The 12454-nt window shown below is 41.2% G+C and overlaps 2 protein-coding genes and 2 non-coding genes across 5 annotated transcripts; 2 read left to right on the forward strand and 2 right to left on the reverse strand.

Moving 5' to 3' along the window:
- The first annotated feature begins 1496 nt into the window (after positions 1 to 1496).
- Positions 1497 to 3218, forward strand: crhb (corticotropin releasing hormone b). The gene is made up of 2 exons (XM_085763442.1): positions 1497 to 1727; positions 2258 to 3218. Exon 2 carries the CDS (start codon positions 2278 to 2280, stop codon positions 2794 to 2796), a length of 519 nt encoding a protein of 172 aa, XP_085619568.1. The 5' UTR covers positions 1497 to 1727; positions 2258 to 2277; the 3' UTR covers positions 2797 to 3218.
- A 1337-nt stretch (positions 3219 to 4555) lies between these two features.
- On the reverse strand, positions 4556 to 9173 carry trim55b (tripartite motif containing 55b). 2 transcript variants are annotated; one of them, XM_085763184.1, is made up of 8 exons: positions 8886 to 9173; positions 8113 to 8282; positions 7493 to 7667; positions 7294 to 7389; positions 6135 to 6368; positions 5985 to 6007; positions 5445 to 5569; positions 4556 to 5364 (listed from the first exon to the last, which is right to left on the reverse strand). In XM_085763184.1, the coding sequence occupies exons 1-8, from the start codon at positions 9012 to 9014 to the stop codon at positions 5204 to 5206; spliced, it is 1113 nt and encodes a 370-aa protein (XP_085619310.1). In that variant the 5' UTR covers positions 9015 to 9173; the 3' UTR covers positions 4556 to 5203. The 2 variants fall into 2 exon arrangements, with proteins under 2 accessions (XP_085619310.1, XP_085619309.1); XM_085763183.1 differs by having other exon boundaries at positions 7493 to 7670.
- Positions 9174 to 10035: 862 nt separating this feature from the next.
- On the reverse strand, positions 10036 to 10108 carry trnaa-agc (transfer RNA alanine (anticodon AGC)). The gene has a single exon. It is a non-coding gene; the product is annotated as a tRNA-Ala (tRNA).
- A 509-nt stretch (positions 10109 to 10617) lies between these two features.
- Positions 10618 to 10703, forward strand: trnay-gua (transfer RNA tyrosine (anticodon GUA)). The gene is given in 2 exon segments: positions 10618 to 10654; positions 10668 to 10703. It is a non-coding gene; the product is annotated as a tRNA-Tyr (tRNA).
- Positions 10704 to 12454: the final 1751 nt, after the last annotated feature.

Here is a 12454-nt window from a genome sequence, read left to right on the forward strand (position 1 = left end):
ATGAAGGCTACTTCTGTAGCACTGAAGGTTTCCAAAAGCACAGTAGTCTCCATAAATCTTGACTGCACCACAGCCTCATATGTACAGTGCAGTTACAGACAAAAGTGGTATGAAGACCATACATTACTGAGGGGTCTTATAACTGTCTGAAGCAGCTATAAAAATGGCACTAATACGTAGTCTGGCTAGATTCCCTTTGAGAGAAATAAATGGGAAAAGATTGGAAATAATAGATAAAGGGAAGGGGACTCCTGTAGGTAATACAGAAGACGCACAGACAGAAGAGAGGTCTGCTCTTTTCATTTCTCTGTTAGGTTGGGTGGTCATGGGTCTACAAAGTCCTGGTTGTTCCAAACGTTTTCCATTTAATATTTTATGGAGACCACTGTGCACACAATGTCAGCAGTGAGATCTTACATACCGCAGAGCAACTTGCGGCTCTCTAAATCATGTCCAATCACAGGCGCACATCAGTCAAGGTGTAGAACCGTCTCAGAGACGATCAAAGAGATGGGAGGCACCTGAGCTGAATTTCAAATGTCATATCAAAGTGTCTGTTTACTTATATCTGCTTTAACTGTTATAACTTTATGAATGCATTGACGTATGTGGGTTTTTATGCATGAAGCGAATGGTGTCAAATTCTGCTCATCATTATTTTGTAATGTTTTACTATAGGCTATGTGAATCCACAGACGTTTGTGTCATTTCACTGCATTGCACTAAAAGTAAATGCAAATGAGACAAGTTTAAGATTCCAGCAGCATGTTTTGAGAGTTTAATCATTTGTCTGATGTTGGATTAAGCTCTCCATCTTGAAAGCGTGGTTTGGTGGTGGGGCCCCTGTGGACCGAGGTGGTCAGGGAAGCCAGTGGCATAGCTGGTGATGTAGTATGTGCGGCAGCAATGAATCACTGGGAGACACTGCCCCTCTCGCAGCCTGAGCTTTTTGTAAATGCATGTTCATTGAACAACACAGATTAGATAGAAAACTGCTTTGGAGTCATTAGTATGGTGCAAAGTGCATGAGACAAAGTTAGCCCAGAAGACTGCACTGAAATCTAATCTACCTGTTGTGTCTGCAACTATTTGATGTTGTCACAATGTGTTTTGTCTCATTAATCTAAATAGTTCAAGCAATATGGCAAAGTAAAAGTAGTTGATAAGGACTAGTGTCTGTTGTTTGCTATCAATACAAGGTATTTTGAGGTAGATCATAGTTTATTTCAATAAGATTCTGAAGAAGATGAACTGTGACTAAGAGCCAGGAAAACACACACACACACACAATTTCAAACGTAATACTTGGTACTAGGTCTTTCACTTGAGAGTATTTTCTTTTCACAGTTCAAAAACCTCCAGAATTATTTTTAATCTAAATCAGTGAGATGAAAAATGCCAGCAGGTGTGGCACCTATAGGGCCTGTTCTGAAAACACAAAGGTAGACGCTCGTGCACACGCGCGCACACTCACATATGACTCATCTCATCTAAACTAAAGCACTTTGTCAGAGGCGTCCATTCACGTTACACCCATGCAAGAACGCGCAGACTCAATCTCAGCTTGGAGCGCGACACTTATAGTGAGGTTGGCTATATAAGTCCATTCAGCATCTACTCTTTAAGTAACTATATACTTGTTTCTTCAAAGAAGTGAAGGAGGGCGGCATCGCGCCAACTACCTGGCAACCTACACGGCTGTACTGGACCTCCTCTAAAGACAGAAGGTATGAAAAGCTTCATTTATTCTATCCACATTGTGCATTGCCAATTGTCTTATTTCTTCTCTTTTCCTCGGAACGACTTGCACTTTGGTTTTTACAAAGGTTTAGAGAAATAGCCTAACATCTCAAAGTGGATTTCAGTCCTAAGTGACTGCATTGATATTTCAAAACTTGATCTTGATTTATAGCGGTGAAAACAAGTGTTACATTTGCATGGAATAATAGTTGAACTTCCAGTTCATCCACTATTGAGCCAAAAATATATATCTACATATATATCTTTACGCGCGAATATTGCACAATTTCACAAGATCTGTCCGCATTATTACTGGACTGAAAGTGATGGACCTAATCTCTTATAACAATAAATTAACTATCATATTTCAATTAGTACTTAACCATCCCCTTACACTACTGCAAAGCCTATTTTTCGTGCGTAAATTCATCTTTACGCAGCGCATTTCACTCTAGAGTTAGAATGATAAATAAACGTTTCACGTGAAAATAACGCTGAGGTTTCTTTTACTTCCCAGATTCCTGTTGATATCCTGACATGAAGCTCAATTTACTTGGTACCACCGTGATTCTGCTAGTTGCCTTCTTACCGCGCTACGAATGTCGGGCTATTGAGAGCCCTGGCGGTGCTCTGCGCGTCCCAGCTCCCCAAACCCAAAACTCCCAGCAGCAGCAGCAGCAGCAGCAGCAGTCTGGTCCCATCCTGGAGCGGCTTGGAGAGGAGTATTTCATCCGACTGGGAAACGGGGACTCTAACTCTTTCCCAACATCGTCCATGTATCCCGGTGGATCACCTGCCATCTACAACAGAGCCTTGCAACTCCAGCTGACGCGGCGTCTTTTACAAGGGAAAGTTGGAAACATCAGGGCGCTCATAAGCGGCTTCGGGGACCGCGGAGAAGAGTCGATGGAGAGGGGAAGGAGGTCCGAGGATCCGCCGATATCGCTGGATCTGACCTTCCACCTGCTTCGGGAGATGATGGAGATGTCCAGGGCGGAACAGCTGGCCCAGCAGGCGCAAAATAACAGAAGAATGATGGAGCTCTTCGGGAAATGAAGACCTCTTTCCAGTCCGCCAAAGATCTTCTTTCCCTTTCTTTACTTTATTTTATTCTTTTGATTTTCTTTTGTTAAGTTTTTTTCTTTCTTTCTTTCTTTCTTTTTTTTTTTTTTTGCATTTCTACCATCAGCACAAAACATGCTCTGTACAATATAGTGCTGCTGTATCACTCTATTATTTATAGCTTTAACCTCAAACTATGGAGCATAACGGGCTTAACTTATAATGATCCGATTGTACCCTGCCATTTTAATGTTGGTGTCAAATCTGTAGAATTACACGTTCTTCATATTTGAGATGAAATATTTCTGTTTAAGACATGAAATACTGCATTGACAAAATTGGCATTTTGTTTTAGATTATGGATCACTGTATTTATGATATTTATGTTTGTTAATAAACTTATGTGCAACCAGTCATTTTCTGTTGTGCAAGAGAACGTCTTATATCTATATTTTTTAAATAAAAAATTAAAAGCAATGCTTACACTTCTCTGTGGACATCCTTACAAATGAGTTAATAGTTAGTCCAATGAAAACAAACTAGTCCTAGTTACTTTAAATAATAATTCAATTAACATCCTCTTTTTAAGTGTTTCTTGGCATAAAAAATGTAATTTTTAATTGGAGTAATAGTTCAAGATAAAAAAAAACAAAGTAAACATTATTGGTACGAGTCAGTAACATTGACTACCACATCCTGAGACTTGCCTACAAAGATATCGATTGACTGAATATGTTTTCTTTTTGTTGACCTGAATAGATGAAATCTTATATGGTGTAACCATGGCATTGCTCTGGAGCCAAGTCGTGAGTTCACATTGAGCCTCCTCTCCCAACACACACACACACACACACACACACACACACACACACACACACACACACACACACACACACACACACACACACACACACACACAAGCTGCAACAACAAAAAATGACTAAAGGCTGCTGTTGAGTGCCTGCAGCCATGCAGGTGAAGAACATTCACACAGCATCCTTGTTCCTAAACCCTTAATCCTCAAGTGGCAATTCTCATTATACCAGCAAGAGACAACCACAGACAGCTCAAAGATGCACCACTGATAGTTAATGAGTGTGAAAGACACTGTGTTTGTGTGTGTCTGTGTGTACGACGTGCATGCGGTGTTGATCCTTGACCCACAGTGTCAGGGTAAACTAAACAAGAGCCGTGGATGTGAGTCATCCTATTCTGTTTGGCCCACTTAGCAACTTGGGGCTTAGAGCGGCATTGAGCCCATTTGTAAAGGATCCAACTCAGTGAGAGATGGTGTACAATAATTAGATGGGACTACATGGTGGACTACCTCAATAGTGGAGTCACAGGAAGGTGAGACCATCGCAAGGCGGCGAATAGATGAGTGACAGCCTGAGCTTGAGGCTCAGTGCAGCCTCATATGTACAGTAGGTTTCAGGAAGGAACGTATGAAGTCCATACATTTCTGTGGGATCTGATAACTGTCTGAAGCAGCTATAAAAAGAGCACTAATGCCTTTTCTTGCGAGATTCCCTTTGACAGCAATATGGAAAACGAGTGTGAAGAATAGAGAAAGGGAAAGGGAGAAAGAGTCTTTTCCTTTACACAACACAGACTTGGATGAGTGTTACACAAAATGTATTTCATTGCTTATTTAAACCACGCACAGACCTGGAGTACAGTGATGTGTGTGGCAGTAAGATGAAACGGAGGACAATTTGTTAATCTGGGAACAAGACTTGAGAAATGTTATAGGTTGTTTGTACAATTCAGATTTAATGACATATATATAATACACCATAACATTGCAAAATGTGACATTTTGTCTATTATAAGAAAATATAGCTGTGTTGCACAACAAGGAATATGACACATAATGCAAGCTATAGTGTGCACGAAATACTGAAATGTCACAGGGATGGTTTTTACTTGGGCTGACCTGCTCATAAAGTTGTATCAGTCACTAAAACAGACGACAGTGAGGAAAGCCTGACGCGCTCCCGTCATGCTGTCTAATGATGTAGTTTAAGCTGGAGAAGGAAAAGGTCAGCTACATAAAAAATGAATTTGAGCATATCTGAATTCTGGAAATAAGCAATAGCCTCACACATGGCCTGTCTGTCATGTAGGTTGTCCAGAATGAAAACAAAGAATCAAAACATTCATTTAATAGAAAAGAAAAGCATGGGATCAGTCAGTATGAAAAGATGCATGCTAACAAAATCACAATAAGAGACAAAGAAGTGAACAAATACTTCTGTCTCTTCGTTTAAATCTAACTCAGACTTTCCCTCTGGTGCGGATTTAAATCCGTCTCCCATCTGGGAGGAAAAAGTGTCACGACTGACCTGAAATCAACATCTAGGAGCAACACTTAGGTGTTGTGTGTGCCAGCGGCTGACAGCTAGGTGGAGGCTGCGCTGGGGGAGGAGGTTATCTGCTGGGGGGTGGGGGGTTGGACGGGGGCAGCTGTAACAGCGCTGCCTCCAGAAACAGTCTGGGCCCCCTCTCCTTCCTCGGCCTCTGCCTCTCCCTCCTCATCCTCCTCCTCCTCGTCATCATCATCTGTTAAAAAGGAAGAAAGACGTCAGATGACCGAGCTGTAAGCAGTAAATCGCCGTCATGGCCGATCTCTGTCCTTTCACCTTCGATGAAGTCGATGCCGCGCAGCGCCTTGCTCTCCCTCTTGAAGTCCACGTTGTAGTGATCCATGTTCTCGTAGCCGCGCTCAACTTTATCCAAGTGCGTTGTACTGGATGCTTCTGCAATCCTGAGTGCAAAAAGAGCAATTAGCATATTTATAGGACAAATTCACCCTCAGTCAACTTGTTAGGCTATATATCATCAATCTGTGATGTTTAGCACATTCCACAAGTTATTTTGGGATGCCACAGCTAAAGATAGGGATTCGCTCCGTTTCACAGAATTACTTTCTGTGAAGCTTCCAGACAGTAGGTGTAACCTTGCTTGCTGGATTCGACTGGTGATTTTATTTGTAGGAGCTGATATAAACGTGGTAAATGACTCACTAGAATATGAAAAAAAAAGCTCAGAAAGAATAAACAGGCGCTAAGAAAAAGAAAAGATATCCAGCAGAAGTGTTTTACAGTGACATAATCAGACAAACTGTATTTCTCCTTACCCATTGTCAGTGTAATTATTGAAGTATAAAAATATGTACTAACTTTTTGAGGAGAGGCTTTGTATTCTGAAAGAGACAAGAGAAATGAAGACTAAATAAATATCCATTTAACTTAAACACAAAGTATTGATGATTGTAAACATTTTATATTAATAGTGTTCATGCCAAAATCAAAACCAATTTTGACTGTGACCTGCATGAATAAGGCCATCTCTGGCTCCTCCATGGTCTGGATCCCCATCTCCACGATCTTACAACTCTCCTCCAGATGGTCTCCGTACTTGCTGGTCAGGCCCCGGATGTAATTCACCTTCTCTTCCTGTTCAGCTGTCACTTTCTGACTCATGGACCTCTTCTTTTCCTCCAGGAGCGAGTACAGGTGGTCGAACTTCTCACACACCAGAGTCTTCTGCCTCCGACCATTTTCCTACATGTTGCATGAGTTAGAGACAGAGGGAGGAGGCACAGGGAAATATCACAAACTCTGGAAGTCAATATTGACAATTCAGCTCAGTTTCCATGGGGACAAATGCAGTGGGTACGGAAAGTATTCAGACCCCATTCAATTTTTCACCATTTGATTTGTTTCAGCTTTATGTTAATATTGAAAAAAACCACCATCATGACAGCACAAACCCAGAATCCTAGACATTTTTGCTGCTGAAATATCACCTGAACATAAGTTATTAGACCTTTTGCACTCCTGTAGTTCATTCAGGCGCTGTCAATTCCCTTCATTGTAGAGGAGTGTAACATAGAGTTGAGCAGACTACAAACCAAATATCGAGCCAAAGAAAAGTGACGAAATTGTTGGCTTCTGTGTGCGTGTGTATAAATACAGTAAACGACAAATATTCTGTTTAGCCTGTCTTCCGCTCATGCGGTAGTGCCATATGTGCAGGGAGGGCAGTGAGGCTCATTCTGCATGTCCGTCCTGAGTGATACCACTGAGGGCAACACATGGGGGACTGGAGCCACTCCAGCTTCCTCCCTACTACAGCCAACTGTGGCACGTGAACCATGGGAAAGCTGTCTGTTCTCCCTCCATCAATTACACTGCTTGTTTTTAATATCAGTGGGAGAGGATGAGGGGTCCTGCTAAGTGCATGTAGAAGAAAATGTGGAAAAGAGAAAAGAAGACAGAGTGAGGCACCATCACATCAATTCTCCTCTCTCCGTCTCTCTGTCTAAACCTGACCGACAGATAAAAGCAGTGAGAGTGGTGATGACAAGGACACATCACGTCCGTTGGTATGTCTGTGCAGGTGAGTGCAGGTACATTAGCGTGTGTGCACTGAGCACAGCTTGCTGCGTGAGTGAGCAGCCAGGCGCTGCAGCAGTTGGACACTGACCTCTATGGCACGACAGGCTTCCTCTAGCTGACTAATGATGCCTTGCATTCTGTCGTTGCTCCCAACCATCATGGCGATCCCGTCACTCAGCTCTGTCTGGGGGACAATGACAAGGCAGAGTGAACACCTGAGATCTCACAGGGGGACAAAGGTATCCTGCCTGGTCTACGGAGTATTTCAGGTATTTTTTAGGCCTCACCTTCTTTGTCTCGTAAATGGTGCTGATAGGTGCCACCTCACAGTCCTTGTGAGCACCAAAAACTTTGCACATGGAGCATGTGGGCACGCTGTGGGTCACACAGTAAATATTGATCTTCTCTTCCTCGTGGACATCACACATCGGTGTTTCTTCCTTTCTCTCCGGCTCTGGCTTGCTGCTGTTGAAGAAAACACCAGTAGCTTGTTACATGTTAGTGCATATTGATGTGGTGTCATCTTGATAATGTCAAAGGTGCCCATGTCAGTAATTTACTGATAATCCATCACCTAGAATGTCAGCACTGTAATCAATACATCACGATTAAACAGTGTATTATACATTTGTGGGTGCAGATGTGGAGTGTTTTAATAAACTCTGTCTTTTGTCAGACTGAGCATCCTGGGTGTTGTTGTCATACAATACAGTCAACTACACAGATTACTAAAACTAGAAAGCTCCTGGCACCAGCTCCAGCTCTCTGACTCAGATGCTACTGGCACCACGGCCACACTGGCAACTGCTACACGGACTGATAAACAAAGCATGTGCATGAGTGCTGATCATTTCCTTTGATTGTGTGTGATATGAAGAGGGACTGAATATGTGTTTGAACGTCTCACCTGCTTGACTCCTGCTTGAACATATCAATAATATTCTCAACAAGCAGGTTCCTCTGCAGCCCGTAAACACCGTGCCTGTCCAGAACTACCTCATGTCTGCAGGATGGGCATCGGAAGCGGCCGCCAGACGACAATGAGCCACTTCTTGTTGGAAGGTATGGATTCGAAGCCTGTGAGCATTTAAACATTTAGTATCATCAGAGACGTTCTAATATGAGAAGGGCTTTGGTATCATGGCAGAGGGTTTTTATGGATAGATCCATCTTACTTGCAAAAAAAATAACACTCAGCAGTTAATCCAATGGGTGAAATGTTAATCCAAAGGGATTAACAGGCCACATTAAAAAAAAAAAAGTGTAACCCCATCAGCAACATATTACTGACATTGGTTGAGAAGTGTTAAAGGGACAAACACTTAACAACAACTTAATCCAAGTTCTACACATTCATCGATGGCAATTATGTATTTTCTTTTTACATTAATGTTTGTAAACAAAGCTTGAAAAGTTTGTCTACCTCGGACTGATAAAGTGCTAATTTTCTGACTAAATCGTTCATGTTACAATTCACACCTGTTATAAATGTAATTTAAACAGTTACGATGTGGGTCTTTAGTTCATCAAAGATGTAGGGCAAGTAAAAATACCAGTGGTTCAAATGACAGACAGTTAGCTTCAGATGTTAACAGACAAAACAACACTGCTATTAACATTTTAAAAATATATTTCTATTAATGTTAAAACATATAACTGGGATTTTGTTCAGTTGCTTACCTGGAAAACATCATTAGCACATTTTCTGCAGAGGTTGTGCTGGCAGGGTAGGATGACCACGGGTTTTGTAAACATTTCCAGGCATATGGGACAAATCAGTTGTTTCTCCAAGTTCTCCATTGTATTCATTTTGACACAAAAAACTGTTTATCCAAGCACAAAATAGAGCAAAAACTAACCACTAGAGCAGGTTAAGCTCGTAAATAGTCCCTTTTGGAAAAATCAATCCACGGCAAGGCCCAGACTCAGGCTGTAGAGTGGGCCTGCTGCTCTTGTCCTAGCGGGTGTGGGCTCCTATCTTGCTGGTGTCAGTTCTGTTTTTAGCAGCTATTGCTGTCACGTCAAAGGTTGCCATTTTTACCTTGCCCATATTTGAAACTGTGTAGGGCAGAACTGAACAGCTGTCTGCCAGACTCTACACTGCTATCAGAGGTGACTGTGTGTCTGTACAATGTGTGTGTGTGTGTGTGTGTGTGTGTGTGTGTGTGTGTTTGTCAGTGATACCATGTTACTTACAATAAAAGCTCTCATGTAATTAAATACAATTTAATTACAGACAAATAATTGTACATAACAAATAAATAAAAGTCAAAATATTTCCTAAACTTAGAGCTTTTATATAGGAGTCTATGGCTCAGGACAGATCGATTGATATAATGGCTCTGGCTCAGACTTATACACCTTGTAAAGATTAACCTGATAGGTGTGAGGAGGCACGTGACGTCGGACAGGTTGCTAGCATCTCCGCAGGTCACGAGGATCGTCGTCGTCGAAAGCGGCCATCATCCGAAACTTTTAGCAGCACGAAAGAGAGGATGACACTCCCCATTAAAAAAAAAAAGTTAGTTACAATGCTATTGTATGGGATGGACAACAGTATTTTACATTTTTAACATTGAACAAATGATGGCGTCTGTAAAATTAGCATTTCGGAGGTTTGGTAATTGCTAATGGTTAAGCTAGTTAGCTCTTTGCACTTGCTGCGAAAGCTAGCTTAATCGATGCTATCACCCTCGAGGGTTATGACACATTTTTAGTTGTGAGCACCGAGTGGTCGGGTGAATTAATTAAAAATAAATTAAGTGTACACTTGTAAAGGTTTTGCTGCGACTTAGAAGGGGTTTGGGTGTATAAATATGAAAAGGGTCATTGGAGAATGCGGGCATCGATCCCGCTACCTCTCGCATGCTAAGCGAGCGCTCTACCATTTGAGCTAATTCCCCTTCGAGATGCTAATAGACGGCATATTCTATATGAATCCAATACCACACGGCTAACTGTACTGTCTCCGTATATCGTCTGAAACTCAATCATTTGTCGCTTGAAACATAACGCCGTCACACGGAAAGGTGACACGAAGCGCTAGTTGGGTAAACTGCGTTCGTGTCAGTAGCTAATTAGCCCAGCTAACAGCTAACTTTAACATTTAATAGAGCCCCGAGCGATGGATGGCTCTGATAGAACCGTCACGTGTCTTCTTCCTGTTCTGTATTTCCTGTTTTATGGCAGCTACCGTGGTGTTCCAGTTGCATGAAAGCTTATTTAGTTAACATCCCTGTGATATGGCAATAATGACACGGGATAAATGCAACGCTTTGGTACAAGCGGCTTTCATATCAGCCGGAGTGAGCAGCAGCAGCAGCAGCTACGACAGCTCTCATATCAGGACAACCATAGTGCAGATACCTCCCGCATATTCATAATCTTTTCTGTGGGTGTAACTTAGCAGCTCCCTTCGATAGCTCAGTTGGTAGAGCGGAGGACTGTAGCGGATACATGGGAATCCTTAGGTCGCTGGTTCGAATCCGGCTCGAAGGAGGGATATCTTTTTACAACGTGCCTGTTATGTTTTCCGGTATTGTGCAACGCGCATTATATACAAGTATTGGTTTTACAAATTCTGCTATACTTATTATTATTGTGTTGTAGATACTGTGTTATCTACTTATTATAACATGTGTAATTGTCAAATACTTACATTGTTTGCAGTAATTGACAACAAAAGTGTAAGGATATGAGAACTTGATCATCAGTTTTCCACATTTCTCCCTGTGTCAATCCTTTGGTGAAAATATCAGTTTTTCACTGTCAAGACAAGAAGCCTAGATTACAAATATTGAGCATAGCATAGCTTTGAATATAGTGGAGATCTTGTCAGCAAGTATAGTGCATAATGCATGCTCTGCATTGCTGATCTGCATGTAAAATTAAAAACGATCACACCTGCATGCAGTCTATTCAAAATTGAGTATAAATGTAATTGTTTAGTGTGTAATTTGGTTGCAAACAGCATTTGCTTTGTTTGAGAAATGGCCACTAGCTATGCTACAAACCAATTTGAATGAATTCCTCAGTTTGTTTTAATCGCTGATATATTTCTGTGTCCCTGCACAAATATTTGTCTGTGCAGCTAAATTAATGGATTAATGCTTAATTTTACAGTGGTTTTGATTCATTTTCATGCATTTATGAAATCTCTATATCTTCTCAAGGGAGGTCTGATTAGGGACATTTTGCTGCTCCTTACTGCTTAGGGAGAATATTCTGTATAGACACCAAACCTTTAAAGTTAAGGAGATGTTTCCATAAAAGTAACAACTAAATTTACGATAAAAACAATTTGTTTGTGTTCTTGTACATATTTGAACTGATACTAACATTTTTGTGTTAACTCTTTTCAGGCGGATTCCTACCTCCAAGTCCATAAGTGGCTGAGTCCCCACATCCTCAGAATAAACATGTCTGTAGGATTGACATGTGGAGCGATAGTGCAGTCAGAAACCACCTTCAAGGTCACAGACAACAAACAATCCCCATACACGCAACGAAAAATATTGAATAATCTCCTGACCATACACAATGGCTATAGAGTCTATGGAGACAAAAGTACTGTACCTGACTGAAGGTGTGCATACATAAACATCATCCACAGTCATACAAAACCTTTCATGAAAAAACACATGTAACGAGCACCAAACAGTTGATATCTTGTCCTACCCATACTGCTCAGTTACTTACAGATACAGGACACTGTACTTACAATTCTCCTCTGGGAAACATCTGTTAACAATGAATGTGCTGAGATGAGAGCCTTTGAAACATTGTGTGATTTTTGGGTCTTCAGTGTTGGTGTCAGGATGATATTCAGAAGCTTGACTTGTTGGGGAAAAAAGCTTGTAAGGCAAATTTCTACACCACATTTTACACCAATAGTGTCATGCTCAAGGACGCTTCAGTATAGAGACAGGAGTAGCAAGGGATCAAATAATGATTAATGGACCCCTATAATAGCTGAGCAAGTGCCACCACATATTAATGCCAATGAATGATTGTTCATGAACTTGTTCATATTTTCGGCTAACGTGAACTGAACATACTGGATTTCCACTTGATGAACATGACTTTATTTTTTGAGGTTTCGAGGTGCTTATGTTAGATGTTTTGTAACTATGGGCATGTCATTACTTTGTCAAAACATTTATACAGATAATAATTAGGTATGTCAAACTATACCAAAGTAATCCTGTTGCTTGTGTTTTTGAGTCTCTCTCTGACTCATACAATGTAAC

This window comes from Trachurus japonicus, chromosome 20 (assembly GCF_045865225.1).
Source record: "Trachurus japonicus isolate A0001 chromosome 20, Traja_1.0".
Classification (NCBI taxonomy): Eukaryota; Metazoa; Chordata; class Actinopteri; order Carangiformes; family Carangidae; genus Trachurus; species Trachurus japonicus.

What these genes read in the sequence shown, in the direction of transcription:
- crhb (XM_085763442.1), top strand. Translation starts at nt 2,278, where the DNA reads ATGAAGCTCAATTTACTTGGTACCACCGTGATTCTGCTAGTTGCCTTC.
- trim55b (XM_085763183.1), bottom strand. Translation starts at nt 9,014, where the DNA reads ATGAATACAATGGAGAACTTGGAGAAACAACTGATTTGTCCCATATGC. An exon ending in GTGCTAATGATGTTTTCCAG is followed by an intron (nt 8,283 to 8,885) that starts GTAAGCAACTGA and finishes AAATGCTCACAG; the next exon opens with GCTTCGAATCCATACCTTCC. An exon ending in AGATGGCCTTATTCATGCAG is followed by an intron (nt 6,008 to 6,134) that starts GTCACAGTCAAA and finishes TGTCTCTTTCAG; the next exon opens with AATACAAAGCCTCTCCTCAA.